Consider the following 22,212-nt stretch of genomic DNA (forward strand, 5'->3'; position numbering starts at 1 on the left):
GAGGGGGCGAGAGCAGGAGGGGGGCGAGGGGTGTTTTTGTGTGGAAAAGAGACGCAGTTTGGGTGCGCGGAGGGCGGAGAGACTGGAGAGGCGACAGAACAGAGCGCACGGAGCAGGGCGCGCGCGCACACACAGGCTCCCTCCTTCTCACGCGCGCTCTCTCTCTCTCTCTCTCTCTCTCTCTCTCTCGCTCACTCACTCTCACACGCAGACTGGGAGAAAGCTGCATCTTTTCATCCACTCTCACTCATTCACTGGCGCGCGCACACACGAGGCGACGGGCATATGTCGATATATGCAACAGATCCGTCCACAAGGAGGTCGCCACGCTTTGCTCCGGAGTGCTTTTTTGTTTTCCAAAAGAAGGACAGTTTACTTATTTATGTATACGTCTGTTTATTTATTGTATTCACTATTTTTGCTGAGTTCTTTGCAACAGTGAGCAGCTGCGGAGGATTAAACATGCCAGACGTCTGAGGAGACGACTCTTCCCTCCCCCCTCGGATTTGTTTCCCCCTCTGTGGAAGAATTCGCCACAGTGTGCGCACAGAAGATGAGGGCGAAAATGATCCAAACCAAAGGAAATATCTTCTCCTCGGCAGGATTCAAACTACTGTTTCTGCTCGCGCTTGCGCGCGGCGCCACCGGTAAGACTTTGAAATATAAAGTTTACGAGGAGCAGAAAGTGGGCACTGTTATTGCACGGTTAAAAGAAGACGTCGCCGGGGTTTTGTCCAAACTACCGAGCACTCTGGCCTTTCGGTTCCGCGCGATGCAGCGAGGGAGCACGCCGTTCCTGTCCGTGCGAGAGGAGGACGGGGAGATCAGCATCGGCACCAAAATCGACCGTGAGAAGCTTTGTGAGAAAAACTTGAACTGCTCGATTGAATTCGACGTGGTCACCCTCCCGACGGAGTTCCTGCAGCTGTTCCATGTGGAGGTGGAAGTGCTGGACATCAACGACAACTCTCCGCACTTCTCCCGCGCCATCGTGCCCATTGACATCTCGGAGAGCGCGTCCGTGGGCACGCGCATCCCGCTGGACGGCGCCGTGGATGCGGACGTCGGGGAAAACTCCCTGCACACATATTCCATAACGCCAAATAACTTCTTTAAGATCGATGTGAGGACCAGGACGGATGGGGCCAAGTACGCAGAGCTGGTGGTGATGAGAGATTTGGACCGGGAGGTGCTGTCCAGCTACCAGCTGCAGCTCACTGCCTCGGATAATGGTGTACCCCCAAAATCTGGCTCTACTCTGCTCAAGATCAGCATCTCGGATTCCAACGACAACAGTCCGATCTTTGAGGAGCAGGCTTATATTATCAATCTGATAGAAAGCTCTCCCCTCGGGACTCTGATTATTGATTTAAACGCCACGGATCCAGACGAGGGCACTAATGGGAAAATAGTCTACTCTTTCAGCAGCCATGTCTCGCCAAAGATCTTGGAAAAGTTTAAGATAAACCCTGAAAATGGCCACATTACTCTCATTAAAAAATTGGACTATGAAAGCACTGCGTCCTATGAGCTGGATGTTCAGGCTCAGGACATGGGCCCAAATTCCATTCCTGGACTTTGCAAAATTGTGGTGAAAGTAGTGGATGTAAATGACAACAAGCCAGAGATAAACATCAACCTGATGACGCCTGGCAAAGAGGAAGTGGCCTACATCTCAGAGGGTGCCCCAGTGGACACCTTCATAGCTCTGGTACGTGTTGACGACAGTGATGGCGGGCTCAATGGCGAGGTAGTGTGCAGGCTGCACGGGCACGGCCACTTCAGACTCCAGAAGACCCACGAGAAGAACTACATGATCCTCACCAATGTCTCGCTGGACAGGGAGAAGAGGTCAGAGTACAGCCTGACAGTCATAGCTGAGGACCGGGGCTCCCCCAGCCTCTCCACCATCAAACACTTCACTGTCCAGGTGCTGGATGAAAATGACAATCCTCCAAGTTTCGAAAAGAGCCGCTACGAGGTCTTTAAGTCGGAGAACAATTCTCCTGGAGCCTATCTGATGACCGTGGTAGCCTCAGATCCAGATCTGGGCACCAACGGCCAGGTCACCTACACCATCATGGATGCTCTGGTTCAGGGGAGCCCCATATCCACCTACGTCACCATTGACCCGTCTAACGGCGCCATCTATGCCTTACGCAGCTTTGACCACGAAGACGTCAGCCGGATTGCCTTCACCATTCAGGCGCGTGACGGGGGAAACCCTGTGCTGTCAACCAACACCACTGTCCTTATGACTGTTCTGGATGAAAATGACAACCCCCCCATAATCCACTCCCCCTCCCTCCGGAATCATACCGCTGAGCTGCCGGTGTGGAAGTATGCATCTCCTGGTCAGCTGATCTCTGCGCTTAAAGTCACAGACCGCGACGCCGGCACCAATGGAGAAGTGAGTTGCGCCATTGTTGGTGGCAACGAGGATGGGCTGTTTGTGATGGACGCTCGGCGATGTGAGCTCAGAACTAACGGCAGCCTGGAGCAGGCTCCACGGGACGTGATGGAGATCAGGGTGGAAGTGCAGGACAGGGGCACCATTCGGTTGTCCACAGGGGCCCTCTTTAGACTCTCCCTGCAGGAGAATATGGACATCCTCCCTGCACTCTATCCCACTGGCTCCAGCCAGGCCTCACTAGATCTCTCCCTCATCGTCATCATCTCTCTAGGCGCCGTTTGCGCTCTACTGCTCATCGTCATGGTTATGTTTGCCACTGCCCGCTGCAGCCGAGAGAAGAAAGATCCCAGACACAATTACAACTGCAGAGTGGCAGAGAACAGCTACCAGAACCACCCCAAGAAGCCTGCCAGGCAGATCCACAAGGCAGATATCACACTGGTCCCAACCGTCAATGGGACTCTGCCTGTACGGGCCCACCCACGCTCCCCCTCAGCCTCCCCTACACCTGAGAGGGGCACCCTGGGGAGCAGGCAGAGCCACCATAGCCGCCAGTCCCTCAACAGCCTGGTCACCATCTCCTCCAATCATGTGCCGGAGAACTTCACCCTCGAGTTGGCCCACGCCACCCCCCCAGTTGAGGTAAGATAATAAGATTTCAGTTTGTGAATGCTGTTATTTAAATCTCGTTAAACCTAGAGGCTTTGTGCTAAAACAGTGTAAATATACAGCTTCATGTGTTTTATGAATTGCTTAGGCATGCGTTAAAACCTAAAGATAACCAACCTGCAATAATCTGGTCCTAAATCATATACTATGAACGCTTTTTGTCTTATATGTAGTGTTTGTTTTGAATTTATAAATTGCTCCCATATTCTGTTACCTGCAGCTCTCTGTGTCATGTTTTTGTTGACCATCACATTCGGGAGCAAGTCATTGTGTCATGCCATCGCCCATCCCTCCCCCACCCCCCACCCCCCTACATTGTATTGTGGCCTTGCTTGTCTTGTTTGACTCCATTCATTTTCCCCTCTTCATTTTTTCCTTTTATTTTTGTCTTTTTTCTTTTTTCTGTCTTTTTTTTGGGTTTCTCTTGGGATTGTAGCAAGTCTCACAGCTTCTGTCCATGCTCCATCAGGGCCAGTACCAGCCACGGCCAAGCTTCAGAGGCAACAAATACACCAGGAGCTACAGGTAATACGCATAACAGTATGCTTTTAAAGCTTTTATTGCCATACATCTGTAAGGTCATAAATAAGGAAAACTCTATTGTACATCTCTATAATATCATGTCCACATGATTCTGTCTGCCATGAGTGCTTTCACATAGTCCCTTTAATCCATATCCAGTAGCTTTTGGTTTAGTGTCAAACTGTATGCTCAATAACTTCACATTTGCATAATTTTATGTAAAACCTCTTCTGCAGGGCGCTCTCTGTGCAGCATGTTATCCATCAGTAGCATTGCATTCCCTTAGCTATTTGATAATATTATTGTCAATGACTCGCCAGTCCTCTATGAGAAATGTATCAACTCTCTCTGCCTGTCTGTGTGCAGATATGCCCTGAACGAGATGGACAAGTTCAGCCTGAAGGACAGCGGTCGTGGAGACAGTGAGGCCGGGGACAGTGACTACGAGCCTGGCAGGGAGTCGCCCATGGATAGGCTCCTTGGTGAGGGCTTTACTGAGATATATGCCCCTGATGGCCAGCACAGATCGCATGCAGGTACACCCCTGGCCCCCCATCCACCACACCCCACCACCGCCCCTTCATACCCAAACCATTTCTCTCCTGTCTCAGCATCTTCTTCTTTTTTCAGGTTGTACAATGCATCAGTTCATTAAAATTAATTTAGATCTCAGCAAAGATTGGAGGCCAATTATTTTTTATGATCTGCCAAAATAATTTGGTCAAATACTTAATTCAAATCAATGTATTATTTGCTGTTATTATAACGTTAGAAAATACTTTATACATGTTTAAAAATAATTAGAAACCAATGCCCATGGCTTCTTGATCAGCAATGGTTGCCAATTGATTCTGTTTTCAGCTCTAAAATGTTTACAATTAACATAATACATCTGTTTGGTGTAATAAATCATTCCATCCATTTCACTACATGGTCAATCAACATTATCTAATATTGGCCCAAACTTCAAATATGACTTTAGTACAACGCCAGCTGGAGGATTGTGGTAGATTCCTAAGACTGACTGAATTATAAATCTTAAAGGGAATGTTTAGATTTACATTTGGACTCTCTTTATAATATTCTAACATGGTGTATACTCAATGAAAGAGTTATTGCTTGCTGCAGTCATTCCTCCTTTAATTCCAACTAGCCCTGAAGTGATTCCTTCCTTGCACAATCCAACGTAAGTGAGGGGACACAATGCACTGCAACGCTAATATGAAGCTGTATGCTAATGAAGTGGACGTAAAGAAGAGGTCTTGTCAAAAAGACATTGGAAGAGACCCACTTGATACAACACAGACTTCTGAACCTTAACGTAAGCGAAAGCTGAAGGTGTTTGAGGACTATGGAAGACATCACTTCAGGGTCTGTAACCGATAACTCAATGGGTAGATCAGTAGAATCAGGACAGACTCAAACAATGAGAGCCCAGTTTTTGGTTTCTGTATAATTACTTACGCTCAGGCCATACTCTTGAAAACAGAATACAACAGGATGCCATTCACAAACCCACATGACCATGTGAATAGTCCATTGCTGGGGCCATTAGAGTTTTGTGACCCATAGACCGGTTGAGAAACCCTCGATCCACATATAGCACGCTCCATACTTCACTCTATTCATCAGCTGCGTGGAAGCAAAGCACTGTTTTAGCCATTCAGGCATGCTTTCCTTTGTTCTGCAATACAAGCGGCTGCATGTGCACTAGCCTCGGAGGTTTGTGAATGATACTGAACCCACCCAACCACCGAGTTTCACCTCGCCGTCATTACGTAGTTGAGATATCTCTCCGGGTAGCTCAACTGATCCTCCTGTACAGCCGCCCATCTCGTCTCCCTCCTGTCACACTGCATGGAGTTGCCCTCCTCTCCACAGTTGAGTTAACAAGGAAGAACTTTGAACACTTGTTGAACACTGTTTGACCCGCACTAACTTTGAAATATTCTACCCACCTGAAGCTAAAACTCTCCAACATCTCTCAGCCTCTCAGCCATGTCTTAGCTCAGGTTGCGAGCTGCTTTCATCCCGCCACCCCTCTCCTCTCCTCTCCGAGCTCCCGCTTCTTTTCCGGCCAGCTTCCCACACAGTCATCACTCAACACTGCATTTGAGCTACATCCCAATTAGAGTCCACCCAGACGGGCAGACAATCTCATCACCAACACCTCCTCCCTCCCTTCCTTCATAGCTCTGCTCGTTAGTCGCTCGTCTTTTTTCTCCACATTCGAGCCTTCACTTTCAGCCGTCCAAACCGAAGCCCCCGTGCTCCTCTGATGAAAAGGGGCCATTTAATTGCCATGTGACAAATAGTTGCTATGGAGTTGGCGCCGAGTAGCGCTCGTGATCAAGCCCTGAAGAGCATAATTACATATCAAAGCTCACCTTTCTCCTTCTGTCTGTTCACCCCGCCCCCCGCCCCCGTGTCCACTGCAGCATGGATGATTCGGAGCAGCGTTTAGTCGGTGCCCTGTCATTAAGCCTGGATAAGGTAGCCCTCACTGCACAAGGAAGGAGGGAGAAACTCTTTGTTTCTGGCTTGAAACATTGAACAACGTATTGCCATTTGCTTCAGAAAACACGACATTCTCTAAAGCAGCAGGATTAACACTGCAAATCAGTCTACAACTTATTGTGCTGTGGTTTATTTACTTATTTCTGAGAGAGAGAGAGAGAGAGAGAGAGAGAGAGAGAGAGAGAGAGAGAGAGAGAGAGAGAGAAGGTCAATACCACTCCTGTTTGTGTGTTGAATACAGATCTGGAGTCAGGTAGTAGTTAGCCCAGCTTAGCATAAAGACTGCAAAGATGGGGAAATGCTACTTTGTCCAAAGTTGAAAAAATACACCCGCCAGCACCTATAAGGCTAAGGAATCCATTTGAACTCATTTTTAATTCTTACATGAGCAATGAAATGACAATCTGTTGAAGTTAGTTATTTTTTAAAGTTATTTCTTGACAAACAACAGCTGGGTAAAGTAACTTCCTGGAGCCTTGCCATCGTCATAGTGAGACCGTGAGCTGTGGAAGCAACCTGTGTTCACTGACCTTCATCCCATGCTATTCAGGGACTTTATGATCATTTAACAAACAACATATATAATGTGCTAATTAGGGAACGTTACAGGGTTGAGTCGACTTGACTCACTTTAGTCAAAGCCAAACTATCGGCTTCCAGTCTGAATGCTAAGCTAGGCTAACCACCCAAACTCCATACAAACACACAAATCATTTTATGGATATAAATCTTCTCGCCTCACTCTCAAAATATAGTGATTTACACTTTTAAGACTAAAAAAAGGTAATTCCTCAGTGTTACAGATAGAAGTGGGCCTCTCATCCACAGACACCGATGCACAGGAGGCAGAGCGCTGATGATCGCTTTGATTAAAAGTACCCTCACCGTCGAGAGCTGACCCCATTCTTTTATGCATAATGAATGAGGAGTGAACATTACTGTCACACACAGGCAGGGCAGCCGTGTAGTGTTCATGAAGGCTACTTCTAACTGTCCGTATGAAGCGGTTAAATGAGCGCTCCACCATGAGGGCCGACGACTCAGCCTTTGGAAACTATCGTAGGACAGCAAATACATGAAAACCTGTGACACAAATCGAATTTGCAAGTATCTAATATAAGACGTTATGTAGTTGCACTATGGGATCTAGTGTAGGATCTAGTGTGTAGGATCTAGTGCTTGTGGAACTCAGGAGATCTCTGCATCTGTCACTTAATTGGTCTCCCATGACCACTCCAACTTTACGCAACTACAATACCAAATTGTTGAAATGTCCCTTAAAATGTGTCTCCACCTTGTAGTCCTCAGACTGCTATAAGGAACGCTCTGAAGTAAACAAAGCCATCATCGGCAGCGAGCCATGTGGTCTGTCGTTCTGAATAAAACCAGTCTGATCATTTATTGGCATGAAAATCAATTAGTAAGCCAGCTGAATTGACTTCACAGTCAGTCAGATAGGCAAGCCTTCACTTAATGTTTGCCTGACATGTCCTTTTTTATATTTTTACACATAAATCAGCTGGGTTAAATCTTTCATTTTCAACCTTTCATCAGCAAGGCACCCGATCTGCGCTGCCCCCGCACTCCCCCCCCCCCAACCCCCCCCCCACCCTTCCAGTGCACCCAAATGCACTTTTCATCTGCTCTAAGATGTATTATAAATGTTCCTTTCATGTTAATGAGAGGATAATGAAGTCCCTCAATAGCACGACTGAAAAGCGCTGCACTCCTTTAATGAAGGTTTTAAGTTGGCATATTTGATTTGTCTAATTTATTCTTCAGAGATTTTCTATTTGAAGATTTAATATTGAAAAGAGCGACTTGAAAGGGAAAGATGCAGAGCTTTTAGAGGAGGGGTTATTTTGAATGGGTAATAGGCATTGATCGGCCTCTCGGAATTGTCTCTCTGCGGTAAATACATTGGAAGGTACTGTAGCAGGCAGTGCTCCTGCAGAGAGCCTTCCAGACTAATTACAGCAGATTTCTACATTGTTTCCAGAGACAGCGCAGCAACAAAACACCTGAGGGAGGCGGCAGATATTAGATGGGAGAATACTCAACTGACAGGAATCATTTTCTAATTCAGGGTTGCTTTGTTTCGAACGTGAACATTTCTTTTACATACACATGAAAGAATGCGATCTCTGAGAATCATCTGCCTGCCTCTAATACAAACACTATAGCCTATTATATATAATATACATGCTGTGTATTCTAACTGTCAACTTTTCAAGACAAAGCATTTTAAAGCTCATGAATGGGGTTTTAATGTTTTTTTTAGCCTCAGTGGCAAGATCATTTCCTCAGCCCAAGTATAACTTTATCTTCTATATAACATATGGACATCCACTGTTCTAGTCCATTGGTTCCCACCTTTTTGTCCTACCTGCAGGACCATTTCACAAGTTGTCACATACATACATGCACACATACACCTGCATAGCCCATACAATGCAGATACAATTGCTGAACCAACCACAGTCCAGACTCATCTCCCAATCAGTGTAAATACAGTCAGTTGTTGAATTTAACCAACATTCTCAGGTTCTAGCTTCTCAGACGTGAGGAGTGTGTGTACTATTGTGTCGTATTACAGCTCAGTATTCCTGATTACTTACAAATATCCCTGTCTTTCTTTCTAGCTATGAGGCTCTGCACAGAGGAGTGTCGTGTCCTAGGTCACTCAGATCAGTGCTGGATGCCCCCCCTGGCCTCCCCTTCTTCGTCTTCGGATTACCGCAGCAACCTGTACATCCCTGGGGAAGAAGCCCGCCAAGCAACTGACATCTCCCAGGAAAAGACCCCGCAGCCCTGCACTGACACCGGTCCCGCCCGAAACCAGAGCTTCTCCACCTTCGGCAAGGACCTGGGTGGTGAGGAAGGTGGAGAAGATGAAGAGGGAGGGGGCGATGCAAGAGATGACGACTTGTGTGGGACCACTTCGTTGCTGTCAGAGATGAGCAGTGTGTTCCAGCGGTTGCTTCCCCAGGGTCTGGACTCGTACGGCCAGGTCAACGAGAACCAGAAAGGGACTAGTCTCAGCGGGGTGGGTGTACCCATGACCGGATCTTTAGATCGCAGAAGAGGCCATCTCCCTGGCAAGCCCAACCCCTCCGTCCACCAGCAGGGCGTGGCAGCCTGGGCCGCCAATACCCACTTCCAGAACCCGGGAAGCAGCATGTGCCCATCTGGCCACCACCAGGGTGGCAGCTACCACACCCTGAAACCAAGCACCAAGCTCAGCTCCCAGAGCAGCAGCCACAAGGGCTTGCAGGCACCCAAAAGCAGCCCCCAGAATAGCGGCCACCCCACTAAACCCCACAGCAGCCCGCTTCTCACGGCACTGGTCAGCCCCACTCTGGTGCAGCCTTCCTCGGCCCCGGTCCCGGTTGCGATCCCTGGGCCCTCCTCCAAGTGGCTGCCCGCCATGGAGGAGATCCCAGAGAACTACGAGGAGGACGATTTTGACTCCGTGCTCGGCCACCTTCAGGGCAAACGGAGCGACAGCAGACACGAGCTGGTGGATGCCAGCGAGCTGGTGGCAGAGATCAACAAACTCTTACAGGATGTCCGGCAGAGCTAGACTTCCTGTTTCTAAAACACTTTATTTATTCACCACCTGTTGACTGCTTTCTTTACTTCAGAATAAAAGTGAGGGCCCACGGGTGGCAAAAGGATGGAAAAAAGTCTAAAAACAAGACCTGCAATTGTCGTTAAAGTTGCATTTCTAATGTAATAATTGTGTTTTGTGAATGCTAAATATCCAAAAAAATGTTTTTGTAATTGCTGGTTTGGTACACAATGTACACTATGTGACTGTATTTATCTTTGTATTTTAAAAATACATTTGTATACTTATATTTATAAAAAAAATGTATATAAACTAAACATAAAAGTCTATTTTTATATTGTGATTGCATGTTGAGTATGAAAACCTTGAATCAAGAATTTGACATGCGATCGACATCCTACATATTTAAATTGTCTTTTGTATTGTGATTCTTTTTTTATTTGTCACTATGATATGTATACAGGAATATATTAATGAATTAATGGACATGTGTCTTTGTGGATTATTGTGGGGGGGGATGGTAAACAAATAAAAATAACACAAACATTATTCAGGTGTCTGGTTTATATAAAATGTTATTACTGTGTCATGTATCACCAAAAATAAAAACTATATAGGTTTACTATTAGGCATGTTTACCATTAGGCATATCAAGTGCCATTTGCTATATATCCCTTAAATAGGCAAACCTATCAGCATCATGTATTTCATTTTGCTTTCTAGCAATCTATAACACAATGATGTGCTTATTCTACAGAAACTAGAACATGCTGGGTAATATGTATGTTGACTGTGGTAAGTCTCCATTTGATCATGTGACAATACTATATATTATACTGTTGCTAGTCCTGCTTTCTGTTTTCTTTCTCTTGAACTCATTTCACTGTGAAATCCAACACATTATTGGTGAATTACATACAGTATATGGTTTGTTGTTTGTATGTAGTAACTAGCATGCACTGGGGCCCATTGGTTGCCCAGTTGTCAGAGTTAGTCGTTCCATTTCCTTTTTAAAGACAAGTGAAAGCTCCAGAGCTAAGTGGACCCGGGTTTGTGTAGTAGAACTACTGCTACTGCTACTACTACTACTACTACTACTACTACTACTGCTACTGCTACTACTACTACTACTACTACTACTACTACTGCTACTGCTACTACTACTACTACTACTACTACTACTACTACTAACAACTACTACTACTACTACTACACTGCTACTACTACTACTACTACTACTACTACTACTACTACTACTACTACTAACAACTACTACTACTACTACTACACTGCTACTACTACTACTACTACTACTACTACTACTACTACTACTACTACTACTGCTACTGCTACTACTACTACTACTACTACTACTACTACTACTAACAACTACTACTACTACTACTACTACTACTACACTGCTACTACTACTACTACTACTAACTACTACTACTACTACTAACTACTACTACTACTACTACTACCACTACTACTAACTACTACTAACTACTACTACTACTACTACTACTACTACTACTAACTACTACTACTACTACTACTACTACTACTACTAACTACTACTACTACTACTACTACTAACTACTACTACTACTACTACTACTACTACTACTAACTACTACTACTACTACTACTACTACTACTACTACTAACTACTATTAACTACTACTAACTACTACTACTACTACTACTACTACTAACTACTATTAACTACTACTACTACTACTAACTACTATTAACTACTACTAACTACTACTACTAACTACTATTAACTACTACTAACTACTACTACTACTACTACTACTACTAACTACTACTAACTACTACTACTACTACTACTACTACTAACTACTACTAACTACTACTACTACTACTACTACTAACTACTACTACTACTACTACTACTACTACTACTAACTACTACTACTACTACTAACTACTACTACTACTACTACTACTACTACTACTACTAACTACTACTACTACTACTACTACTACTACTAACTACTATTAACTACTACTAACTACTACTACTACTACTACTACTACTACTACTACTACTAACTACTACTACTACTACTACTACTACTACTACTACTAACTACTACTACTACTACTACTACTACTACTACTACTACTAACTACTACTACTACTACTACTACTACTAACTACTACTACTACTACTACTACTAACTACTACTACTACTACTAACTACTATTAACTACTACTAACTACTACTACTACTACTACTACTAACTACTATTAACTACTACTACTACTAACTACTACTACTACTACTACTACTACTACTAACTACTATTAACTACTACTACTACTAACTACTACTACTACTACTGTGGGGTGACTATGGGTCAGTGGTTAGCATGCCCGTCTTTCAATCAAGAGGTTGGCAGTTCAATCCCCGCCCTAGTCGATGCGTCCTTGAGCAAGACACTTAACCCTGCATTGCTCCCCGTAGCTGTGTCTACGGTGTATAATGTAAAGTGTCTTTGAGTATCTAGAAAAGCACTATATAAATTAATTAATCATTGAAGTACTAGTCAAATAATACAATGTAACAGGTCATAATTCCACGTTAAAGCTTTCATGATAATCGTCATGAAAAAGACATATGCCAATATTTCAATGCAATACTAATGAATACCAAATGTTGGGTAAAGGGGAAGCAGTACTGAAACATTCAGGCAATTAACTGATTATTCCATCAATGGAAAAATAATCAACAACAATTTAGATAATGAGCTAATTGTTATCCAAATGAAGATATTTGCAGTTACACAAAGAAAAAGACATTTTATAATGTCACATTGGGCTTTTGTTTTTCTATTACATTTCATAGGATTAACAATTAATCAGTGAACTAAAACAATAACTGACAGACTACTGAAAATAGTCATTAACCTCTTGCATTTGTGATGTCCTCTATGGACTCATGAAGCTTAAAAGATTTGTAAAGTCCATGAAAACACTGTTACGCATCACCAAACCCATCACCAGTCATTATCTTCACATCAGCAAATGTGAGGTTCTTGTCAGAGTTTGTAATTTGTGTGACTCGCTCGGGCTCGTACGAGGAGGCTTTGAGGCATTTCCCCAACACTCAATGACTCGATACGGGGTTGTTGCCTCAGCCCAGAAGAAAACACACACAGAGGACCTTGCATTCTGTGAGCAATCTCAGAGCCACTTGAGTTCACAAAACAAAAGGATGAAACTTGGATGTGGGGTGGCTGATGGTTGGAATTAGCTGTGGAAGCAGATGCAAATAGCTGCTGTGCAGAGAGAGCAGAGTTCCATGGATGGGTTGGAACGCCTCCCTCTGTTGCTTTAACAACTAGATAATGGGTGACACCTAGAGGCTCAGCATGTGCACTGTAAACCGGTGACTCCAGCACACAGCTCTCACCACCACATCACTACTACTACGACTAGCAGCAACCCTACCATGGAGCCAGAGCAGACAACCAGACAGAGCCCCCTAGAGGAGAAACCACCGCCCTGCGACCTGCAGGGGAAATCCAGCACATGCTCCTCTGCTGGGGATCAAAACACATGGAACACACCATACTGTCCATCACCACGGGTCACGATGACAACATCAACTAAATATAGAACAGCATTTCAAATAAAGAAGTACCCATTAAATATGTATTGTCTCACCAGGACAAGAATACATATAAACTATAAGCACACCACATAAAGGCTACACATTACTGGTATAGTCGTGATAAAATGAATCCCTATAATCACTATAAGCTGACTAAATCACAATAATATATCAAACACGTGTCACTATTTAATGTTAAGTTTGACCGTTTAAAATGCTGTTCAAATTATTACATGAACTGTGCACTGTACAACATTAAAATATACTGTAATACAGTACAGTACTGTCTATAAGTACAGGCTTAGTGCAGTTCAAATTACAACAGTAGTATCCATCCATCCATCCATTTTCAATACCGCTTACCCTCATTAGGGTCGCGGGGTGCTGGAGCCTATCCCAGCTGACATAGGGCGAAGGCAGGGGACACCCTGGACAGGCCGCCAGTCCATCGAGGGCACATGTAGGGACATACAACCATTCACTCTCACATTCACACCTATGGGACATTTAGAGATCAATTAACCTGCAGCATGTCTTTGGACTGTGGGAGGAAGCCGGAGAGCCCGGAGAGAACCCACGCTGCCACGGGGAGAACATGCAGACTCCACACAGAAGGACCGCTCCGACCGGGAATTGAACCCACGGCCCTCTTGCTGTGAGGCGACAGTGCTAGCCACTACACCACCGCGCAGCCCACAACAGTAGTATGTTGTTTTCAAATACTCTGATGCCAGATGTTTCAGTGCATTTCCAAATGTTCAGGGCTGACAGTATTTTATATACATCTTAATTTACCATAGATCACACAATAAGTGGTGTCATTTGCTAAATATCCCTTGAAAAAAAAATTAAAACCCATCTTTGTCTTAGCTTTAATTCTTTCAGGTAGAAATCTATAAGTACATTTTAAATATTCAATTAAATGAACAGCCTCATTATCTTTGCAATTGTTTTGTCATACATATATAATGGTGATTACATGGAAATATGTATGTTGATGTTATAAAGTCTTTTTATTCAAATCATCCATCCATCCATCCATTTTCAATACCGCTTATCCTCATTAGGGTCGCGGGGCGCTGGAGCCTATCCCAGCTGACATAGGGCGAAGGCAGGGGACACCCTGGACAGGCCGCCAGTCCATCGAGGGCACATGTAGGGACATACAACCATTCACTCTCACATTCACACCTATGGGACATTTAGAGATCAATTAACCTGCAGCATGTCTTTGGACTGTGGGAGGAAGCCGGAGAGCCCGGAGAGAACCCACGCTGCCACGGGGAGAACATGCAAACTCCACACAGAAGGACCGCTCCGACCGGGAATCGAACACACGGCCCTCTTGCTGTGAGGCGACAGTGCTAGCCACTACACCACCGTGGAGCCCTTTATTCAAATCAATTCAATACAATTTCATTAATCTATTGATTTTTGGGAAAAAGAAACAAGAAAAGAAACAGGATAAGATCGATAAGATAGGACAGGAAACCGACAGACAAGCTGTTTAGGATGTTTTTCATGTGCCAAGCATTTCAGTTCCTTGTTTACCTTTGGAACCAGCAAATGTAGGAGAACATAGAATACTCTCAATAAAAGAACTGTACGTTAGCGCGATGGGTTTTTGAACACTGAATTAATTCAGTTTTCGAACAAAGTATTGATGTCGGTGTGCTTTCTTTGGTATGTGGCTCAAACTTCAAGGTGTTATCTCAGAGAGATATTTATACTGGTCTACAATGTCCACCTCCTCCTGTGTAGGACCACTGGGACTGGCCTAGGAGGACCCCTGGTTTAATCAATAACCATCTCATTGGTCTTCACCATGTTTAACTCCAGCAGTGCATTGTCCCTCTACTTTATGTTCAGGTTCAGACCTTAAGAGGAGGGCAGTGTCGTCATCATAAGGTGATGGTTAGGTCATTAGTGTGGAGAATGAACAAGGGAGTGGGGGCTACTAACGAGTAACTAGGATGAACTTCTGGAGGAATTCCTTCAGCTCAGACTCCAGCTGGGCCTCCTGCTGTAACCAGCCTGCCGAGGACAGACACATATCCCACTTCTCAGCGGCCTTCGACCTCCTCAGAGCTTCTCCTCCGTGCTCTGCTTGGCCCCGCTGGGAGCCGACACCACGCTGCTGGAGGCCCAGGCCGGATTGCTGGGCCCGCTGGAGGGAAGAGGGGCACCGGAGAACCGGGACCAGGACTGAAAACACGACCATGTTTGTTCACACTGACCACCAAAATCAACACAAAATAAAGCTCTTGTAAAAACTTTAAACCTTCATATTTACTAACTTATTATTACATCATCCTCAATGCTCTTTAAATCCTGAAATAAAGAAATGTCAAACATTAATTATTAGTCAAACTAGTCTCATACCCATGGGGGGAGGAAAAGTAGGAAGATATGTTTCCTTGATAGAATGTCTGACACAATCAGACCTACTTGTAAGATACTGTTGCGGCTTCACCAAAGAGACAAAGAGACATAACACCTGAACTGTGACATCTATATCAGGCAATACAATCTATATCAGGTATTAAAGAGATTTGGTGTAAACCCCATCACCGATGTCTCATTGGACAAGAGCCAGTGGAACCCCAGGGAGAAACTCTGGCCAATAGGATGGAGTCTTAAGTAAGAGGCTACGATGGGCAGAGATGGGTCGATCGTGTGTTTTTATAAAACCTTGTTTGTGTGTTTAAGTTTAACATCACGGTTCCTTGCATGTTAGGGTTCCATGCATGTTAGGGTTCCATGCATGTTAGGGTTCCTTGCATGTTAGGGTTCCATGCATGTTAGGGTTCATGCATGTTAGGGTTCCATGCATGTTAGGGTTCATGCATGTTAGGGTTCCATGCATGTTAGGGTTCCTTGCATGTTAGGGTTCCATGCATGTTAGGGTTCCATGCATGTTAGGGTTCATGCATGTTAGGGTTCCTTGCATGTTAGGGTTACATGCATGTTAGGGTTCATGCATGTTAGGGTTACATGCATGTTAGGGTTCCTTGCATGTTAGGGTTCCATGCATGTTAGGGTTCGATGCATGTTAGGGTTCCTTGCATGTTAGGGTTCATTCATGTAAGGGTTCCATGCATGTTAGGGTTCCATGCATGTTAGGGTTCCTTGAATGTTAGGGTTCATTCATGTAAGGGTTCCATGCATGTTAGGGTTCATGCATGTTAGGGTTCATGCATGTTAGGGTTCCATGCATGTTAGGGTTCCTTGCATGTTAGGGTTCCTTGCATGTTAGGGTTCCTTGCATGTTAGGATTCCTTCCATGCATGTTAGGGTTCCTTGCATGTTAGGATTCCATGCATGTTAGGGTTCATGCATGATAGGGTTCCATGCATGATATGGTTCCATGCATGTTAGGGTTCCTTGCATGTTAGGATTCCATGCATGTTAGGATTCCATGCATGTTAGGATTCCATGCATGTTAGGGTTCCTTGCATGTTAGGGTTCCTTGCATGTTAGGGTTCCATGCATGTTAGGGTTCCTTGCATGTTAGGGTTGTAATCGTGCTGTTCCCCTCTGCTGGGCTCTGTTGAGTAGTAAAGTCAGTAGACTGTATTTCATCAATTAAAGCTTGCCAGGGAGGCTTTTGTGTGATAAAGTTGCAGTTCACTGTACTTCACTGCTGCGGTGAGGATCTGGACATGGACATGGGGAAGTCCCAAACATTCTTAAAAGAATGAAAAGCAGTAATGTCCTGCAAGGAGCAACGGCAGCCTCTAGCTCAAAAAGGCTCAATGAAATTAAGAAGTATAGCACGTTGAAGATGGATTAATGTTTATGATGTAAGGGGGTTAAGGGGGTTACTTGGAACAGGAAGAGCGATGAGCAACCAAAAAGCCAGAGACTAAAGGGGTAAAGGATAATTTATTACAATATTTCAAACCCACAGCAAAATAGGTCGCTTTAGAATGTAGGTTCCTTACATGTCCTTCAATAAGACAAGTTCTAGAGATAGTGGATAATGGAGTCTAACAACCTGATGGAGGTGCACAGCCTTGAGGGTTTGCGCTTCGGAGAGAAGAACACCAAGTTCTGAGAAGGCTTTTAAGGAGGTTGGACTGGAAGAGTGAGAACTAGAAAATCAGCCTGAAGATGGAGAACGTACGGAGGTTTGTAGTAAGGATCCAACATAGGACTTCTGAAAGGGAGTACAACATCTGAGGACTGCTTCTGCAGCCAAGAGTGTGGCATAAGATGGGCTACACTTTGGCAGCACTATGTCTGCTTTAGAAGTCCCTGCTCTGCCAAACGGAGGCTGGTGATGGCATGGTCAAGAGTTGCATATTGCATTGGGGAATCTGAACAAGGGTTGATGCTGAAAATGTGTGAACAAAAGATAGAATACATAATAGATATGGATGTCTGTCTCTGCAATCTGAGGATCTTTGCTGAAGCAGAGGACAGACAGAGTGAATGAGCGTCCATGAGAGAGAGACAGAGAGAGGGGGGGGGGGGGTGTTGAGGTGGAGAGAGAGTATTAGAGGAAGAGAGAGAAGATAACAGACTGTGAGACAGAGCAGAGCTTTAATGCAGATTGGCCCTTTTTCTCACAGCACACACACTTTTACTGCTATCTCGCCGGTACAGATCCCTTCAGCGACAGCAGGAATGGAGCTCCCAATGTAACTATTGTCATGGACACGCTGCTATGATGTTTGAGATGTGTTGACGTGTGTCAGTGCCAGCGTTAATGCCGATGCAGAATGTGAGATTAAATGCATCGTCATTGAGGGTGTGTGCATGCGTGTGCATATGAATCAGGGGTGTGGATGTTGCCCTCATCAGATTTGTATTACCTTTCTAAACAACAGACAGCAGCAGCACCCGTCTCATTGATTCAAGCCATTTGCCTTGTTGAGATGCTGAAACACTCATTTTGAACACATTGATTTTGTCTTCTCTTCTTTGGTGGCAGCTGGAGATTCTGTATAGTGACACCACTAAAGCCAATGTCCTCATCCTATCACTCTCATTACATTACTCGTATTTAGCTGACGCTTTTATCCAAAGCGACTTACAATAAATGCATTGAACCGCGTGGGTGTAACTCAAAGAGTACATCAAAACTTCTGAACTGCTGAACTGCGTCAAGAGTTTTTATTTATTTTTTAATGGGCCAATGGGCAGTCTGAACTGAGTCGTTTTCAGTCTGCGATGGATCACTTGGAGAGTTTGGGCTGTTTTGGGGAGTTTGTTCCACCGTTGTGCAGCATGGACGGCAAACAGTCGCATTGAGGGAGTTGCAACCCGACTGGTAGAAGCAGAGCCAAGTGCACAGGCTGGGTTGTCCGGTGACAGGCGATCACCAGTGTTCAGAGGAGCGAGGTAGCGTGGCAAAGATAGGTAGGTTGAAACCCAGCTGGGTGGCTGTATTCTGTTTGAGTTGATTGAATTGAACAGAAAACTTGATCTGCTCATCACACTTCACATAAAAGACATGCAATCTAGCTTTGATTTAGCTCTAAACCCAATCAAACACTTTCAAAGCGATAACAACTGCCTCCAAACCACCGTGGAAACTTCCCAGTAAATAAATGGACATTCAGACAAACAGAAATAAGCGCATTAAAGAAACCATGCTGGACATTTAATCACAGAGTGTGCGTGGCAACTTACTATTCTTTTCACTTCATTCACACCCAGATCAAAATTCCCTGAGATACTGAAGATCACGTGATCAACATTGATCACGCTCAAAGAATTTGTAATAGCACCGACAAAGGCCATCCTATAATTGGAAAACTCGTAAAAGAAGCGAGACAAAGGAGCAACATTTGGCATCAAACATCAGTTTCTCAGAAAGAAATAAACTAACCTGGACCCAATCATGAAAAATACAAAAACAAACATGAGCTCCTGTCACACAGCCTGCTCAAGGCGGAAGTGTTGCTCCATATATATATATTGTAGTGTCACGGGCTGTCGCTAGGACAGGCTAGCCTGGGGCGGTGCAAAGAGAGAGATGAACACAGGCACGTCAGAGGGTATTTAACAAAAAGTCCAGGTTTATTTCCCATCCCACCAGCAAGGTAACATCCAAAAACAACAAAGTATCAAAAAAAAGGTCCAGTTAGATAACACAAAACATCCCGGAGGAGAAAGTGGTTAATTAACCAAACAAAAACTCAATCCTGGTGAATCCAGGCTACGAGGTCCTCTCCCTTGTTGTCCTCTTCCAGGTGCTCGTGGGTTCACCTTCCGCTCTCCTTTCTCCTTCCCAGGTGCTCTCCCTTAAGTCTCCCAGCCCTGCCTCAATCAGGTGCCTTAAGCAGCTGCAGCTGGGTGAGCGGTGAGGCAGGCTGGGAGATGTAGTTTTTGCACTGGTGGCCACTCTGTAGCGCCCCTCCACTACCTGTCCCCCTGTGATGCCACAATATATATATATATATATATATATGTATATAAGGTACAGAGATACCAACCCTGTTGCGTTGCACGTCACTGCTCTTTTGCTCATGGAATGCCAGCAAGCTATCTTAAATCATACACTGGGGAGGCATCATATCATTGTTGCCGGCATAATGATGGATATTATTTACTACTTTGTGTAGGAAATCTCGGTAAGAAAGAAGCTTCAGTGGTGGACAGACTCTACGGAAATGACAGCACCACCATGGCTACTCTAAGTACTACATACATGACTCTATTAGAACCGTCCAAACCTGCACAGACAGCTGTCAAACAAGCTGTCAAAGCTGCACACACAAGGGCCATCCCTCTGGATCTTCTCTCCCCTTTCAAACTATGGTCAATCTCCCTGGTGGCTTTCTCGTTGCGTTTTGTCTTCTGGTGGGATTTCTGTCTCTTTGTATATGGGTTTTTGGCCTATTTATCAATCTTTGGAGAAGAGTGTTGGGGTAGAGGAGTCAGAGATTCGGCGGTTCAAATCCCTTGCTCCACAAGTCCATGTTGATGTGTCCTCAGGTACGAACACTAACCCCAAATTGCTCCTGTAGTCTGTGCTGGATGTGTATGAATAGGTGTGAATGGTTATATAGTCATGATGTGTATGAATGGGTGTGAATGGTTAGATAGTCATGATGTGTATGAATGGGTGTGAATGGTTAGATAGTCATGATCTATATATATATATATATATATATTTGTGAATGGGTATGAATGGGTGTGAATGGGCATACATGATTAGAAAGTCATGATGTGTATGAATGGTTAAATAGTCATGCTGTGATGGGTGTGAATGGTTAGATAGTCATGCTGTGATGGGTGTGAATGATTAGATAGTCATGCTGTGATGGGTGTGAATGGTTAGATAGTCATGCTGTGATGGGTGTGAATGGTTAGATAGTCATGCTGTGATGGGTGTGAATGGTTAGATAGTCATACTGTGATGGGTGTGAATGGTTAGATAGTCATGCTGTGATGGGTGTGAATGATTAGATAGTCATGCTGTGATGGGTGTGAATGGCTAGATAGTCATGCTGTGATGGGTGTGAATGATTAGATAGTCATGCTGTGATGGGTGTGAATGGCTAAATAGTCGTGCTGTGATGGGTGTGAATGGCTAGATAGGCATGCTCTGTATGAATGGGTATGAATGGTTAGGTACATGATCTGTATGTATGGTTGTGAATGGGTATGAATGGTTAGAAAGTCATGATGTAGATGCATGGGTGTGAATGTGCATACATGGTTAGAAGGGAGGGGCTAAGGTTCCCCCTGCGCATCAGCAGTAAATAACATTCACACACATTCATACAGCATAGTCACAGCTACGGGAGCAATTTTGGGGTTTAGTGTCTTGCCCAAGGACACATCGACATGGGCCAGCGGAGCCGGGGATCAAAATCAATTAATGATAAAGCCTATAATCAAATGATCTCAGTCATCAAAGTCATATCACGCTTCTCTAAAAAAAACAGTCTCTCCACTCCGCGAGTTAGAAAACATTAGAAATGACCAAATCACAATCGACTCTGCATAAACACACCTCTATAGAAAAGTATTTTTGACTAGACCTTTAGCTCAACACATCTTCACTTCACTTCAACACATTGGAACAACTCATTCATCTCTAAAGACCTGATCTGGTGAGGCCCCTTTCTCCGTCCCGGGGTTTCACACACCTCCTCCCCATGGTAGATCAAACCCCCGAGTTGGCTGGAGGTCTTCTCGCTGTCATCAAAGACATCGGATGAGATGGCTCGGGCGTACATTGGGACTTGGGTCGCCAGGTTTGGTGCCCAAGCTGACGTTTCCTCGGACCGAGGCTCACAGTTTGGAGCACAGTTGGAGAAAGCCTAAGGGTTCACTCCACCGTACTGCTGCCTAACACACACAGGCTGATGGGTTGTGTGAGCGGTTCCATCGCTCAATGAAAGCTGCTCTCCTGGCCAGCCTCAAGGATGGTGGCTGGGTAGACAGGCTCCCGTGGGTTCAGGACAGCCACAATACGTTCATCCCTGCACTCCTACAATAATCTATCATTATAATATAAGCTATTACACAGGCCAACATTGACACCAGGAGAATGTTATTGTACATTCATACTATACCATATATAATTACTAGTATTAATATTAATATATCTGTGTAAACAATGATTGTTATGAAGTAAATTACTTAAAGTATTTTATTTATTAATGGAATATCTCTCCACACCCTGAGTGAAAATCCTTACATCTTCAGGATTTTAGGGTAAAGGAAGGAGATAAGTCTTAATTTTAACAACACATCTAGACCAAGAGCTTCTTAAGAACATGTTTAATTAAAGCACCTTCAAAGATAGGGTTGGAAGTCATTGTATCCAAACAGCAATAAATAAAAGAAATGCTCTGACAGATTTATTTATAAAAATAAATCACTGTCATAAGCCCGTCCAATAATTGTATTC

General features: G+C 44.4%; 1 protein-coding gene across 2 annotated transcripts; it reads left to right on the top strand.

Moving 5' to 3' along the window:
* Positions 1 to 267: 267 nt before the first annotated feature.
* Positions 268 to 10,197, top strand: pcdh18b (protocadherin 18b). 2 transcript variants are annotated; one of them, XM_034543344.1, is made up of 4 exons: positions 268 to 3,055; positions 3,519 to 3,607; positions 3,971 to 4,140; positions 8,764 to 10,197. In XM_034543344.1, the coding sequence occupies exons 1-4, from the start codon at positions 554 to 556 to the stop codon at positions 9,702 to 9,704; spliced, it is 3,702 nt and encodes a 1,233-aa protein (XP_034399235.1). In that variant the 5' UTR covers positions 268 to 553; the 3' UTR covers positions 9,705 to 10,197. The 2 variants fall into 2 exon arrangements, with proteins under 2 accessions (XP_034399235.1, XP_034399236.1); XM_034543345.1 differs by having other exon boundaries at positions 3,552 to 3,607.
* The last annotated feature ends 12,015 nt before the right edge of the window (positions 10,198 to 22,212 follow it).

Source organism: Cyclopterus lumpus, chromosome 10 (genome assembly GCF_009769545.1).
Source record: "Cyclopterus lumpus isolate fCycLum1 chromosome 10, fCycLum1.pri, whole genome shotgun sequence".
NCBI classification, from domain to species: Eukaryota; Metazoa; Chordata; class Actinopteri; order Perciformes; family Cyclopteridae; genus Cyclopterus; species Cyclopterus lumpus.

Excerpts from the sequence above, each read along its gene's own strand:
- pcdh18b (XM_034543344.1), top strand. The coding sequence starts at position 554 with ATGAGGGCGAAAATGATCCAAACCAAAGGAAATATCTTCTCCTCGGCA. Across the intron at positions 3,056-3,518 it reads ACGCCACCCCCCCAGTTGAG|CAAGTCTCACAGCTTCTGTC; the intron begins GTAAGATAATAA and ends TTGGGATTGTAG. Across the intron at positions 4,141-8,763 it reads CCAGCACAGATCGCATGCAG|CTATGAGGCTCTGCACAGAG; the intron begins GTACACCCCTGG and ends CTTTCTTTCTAG.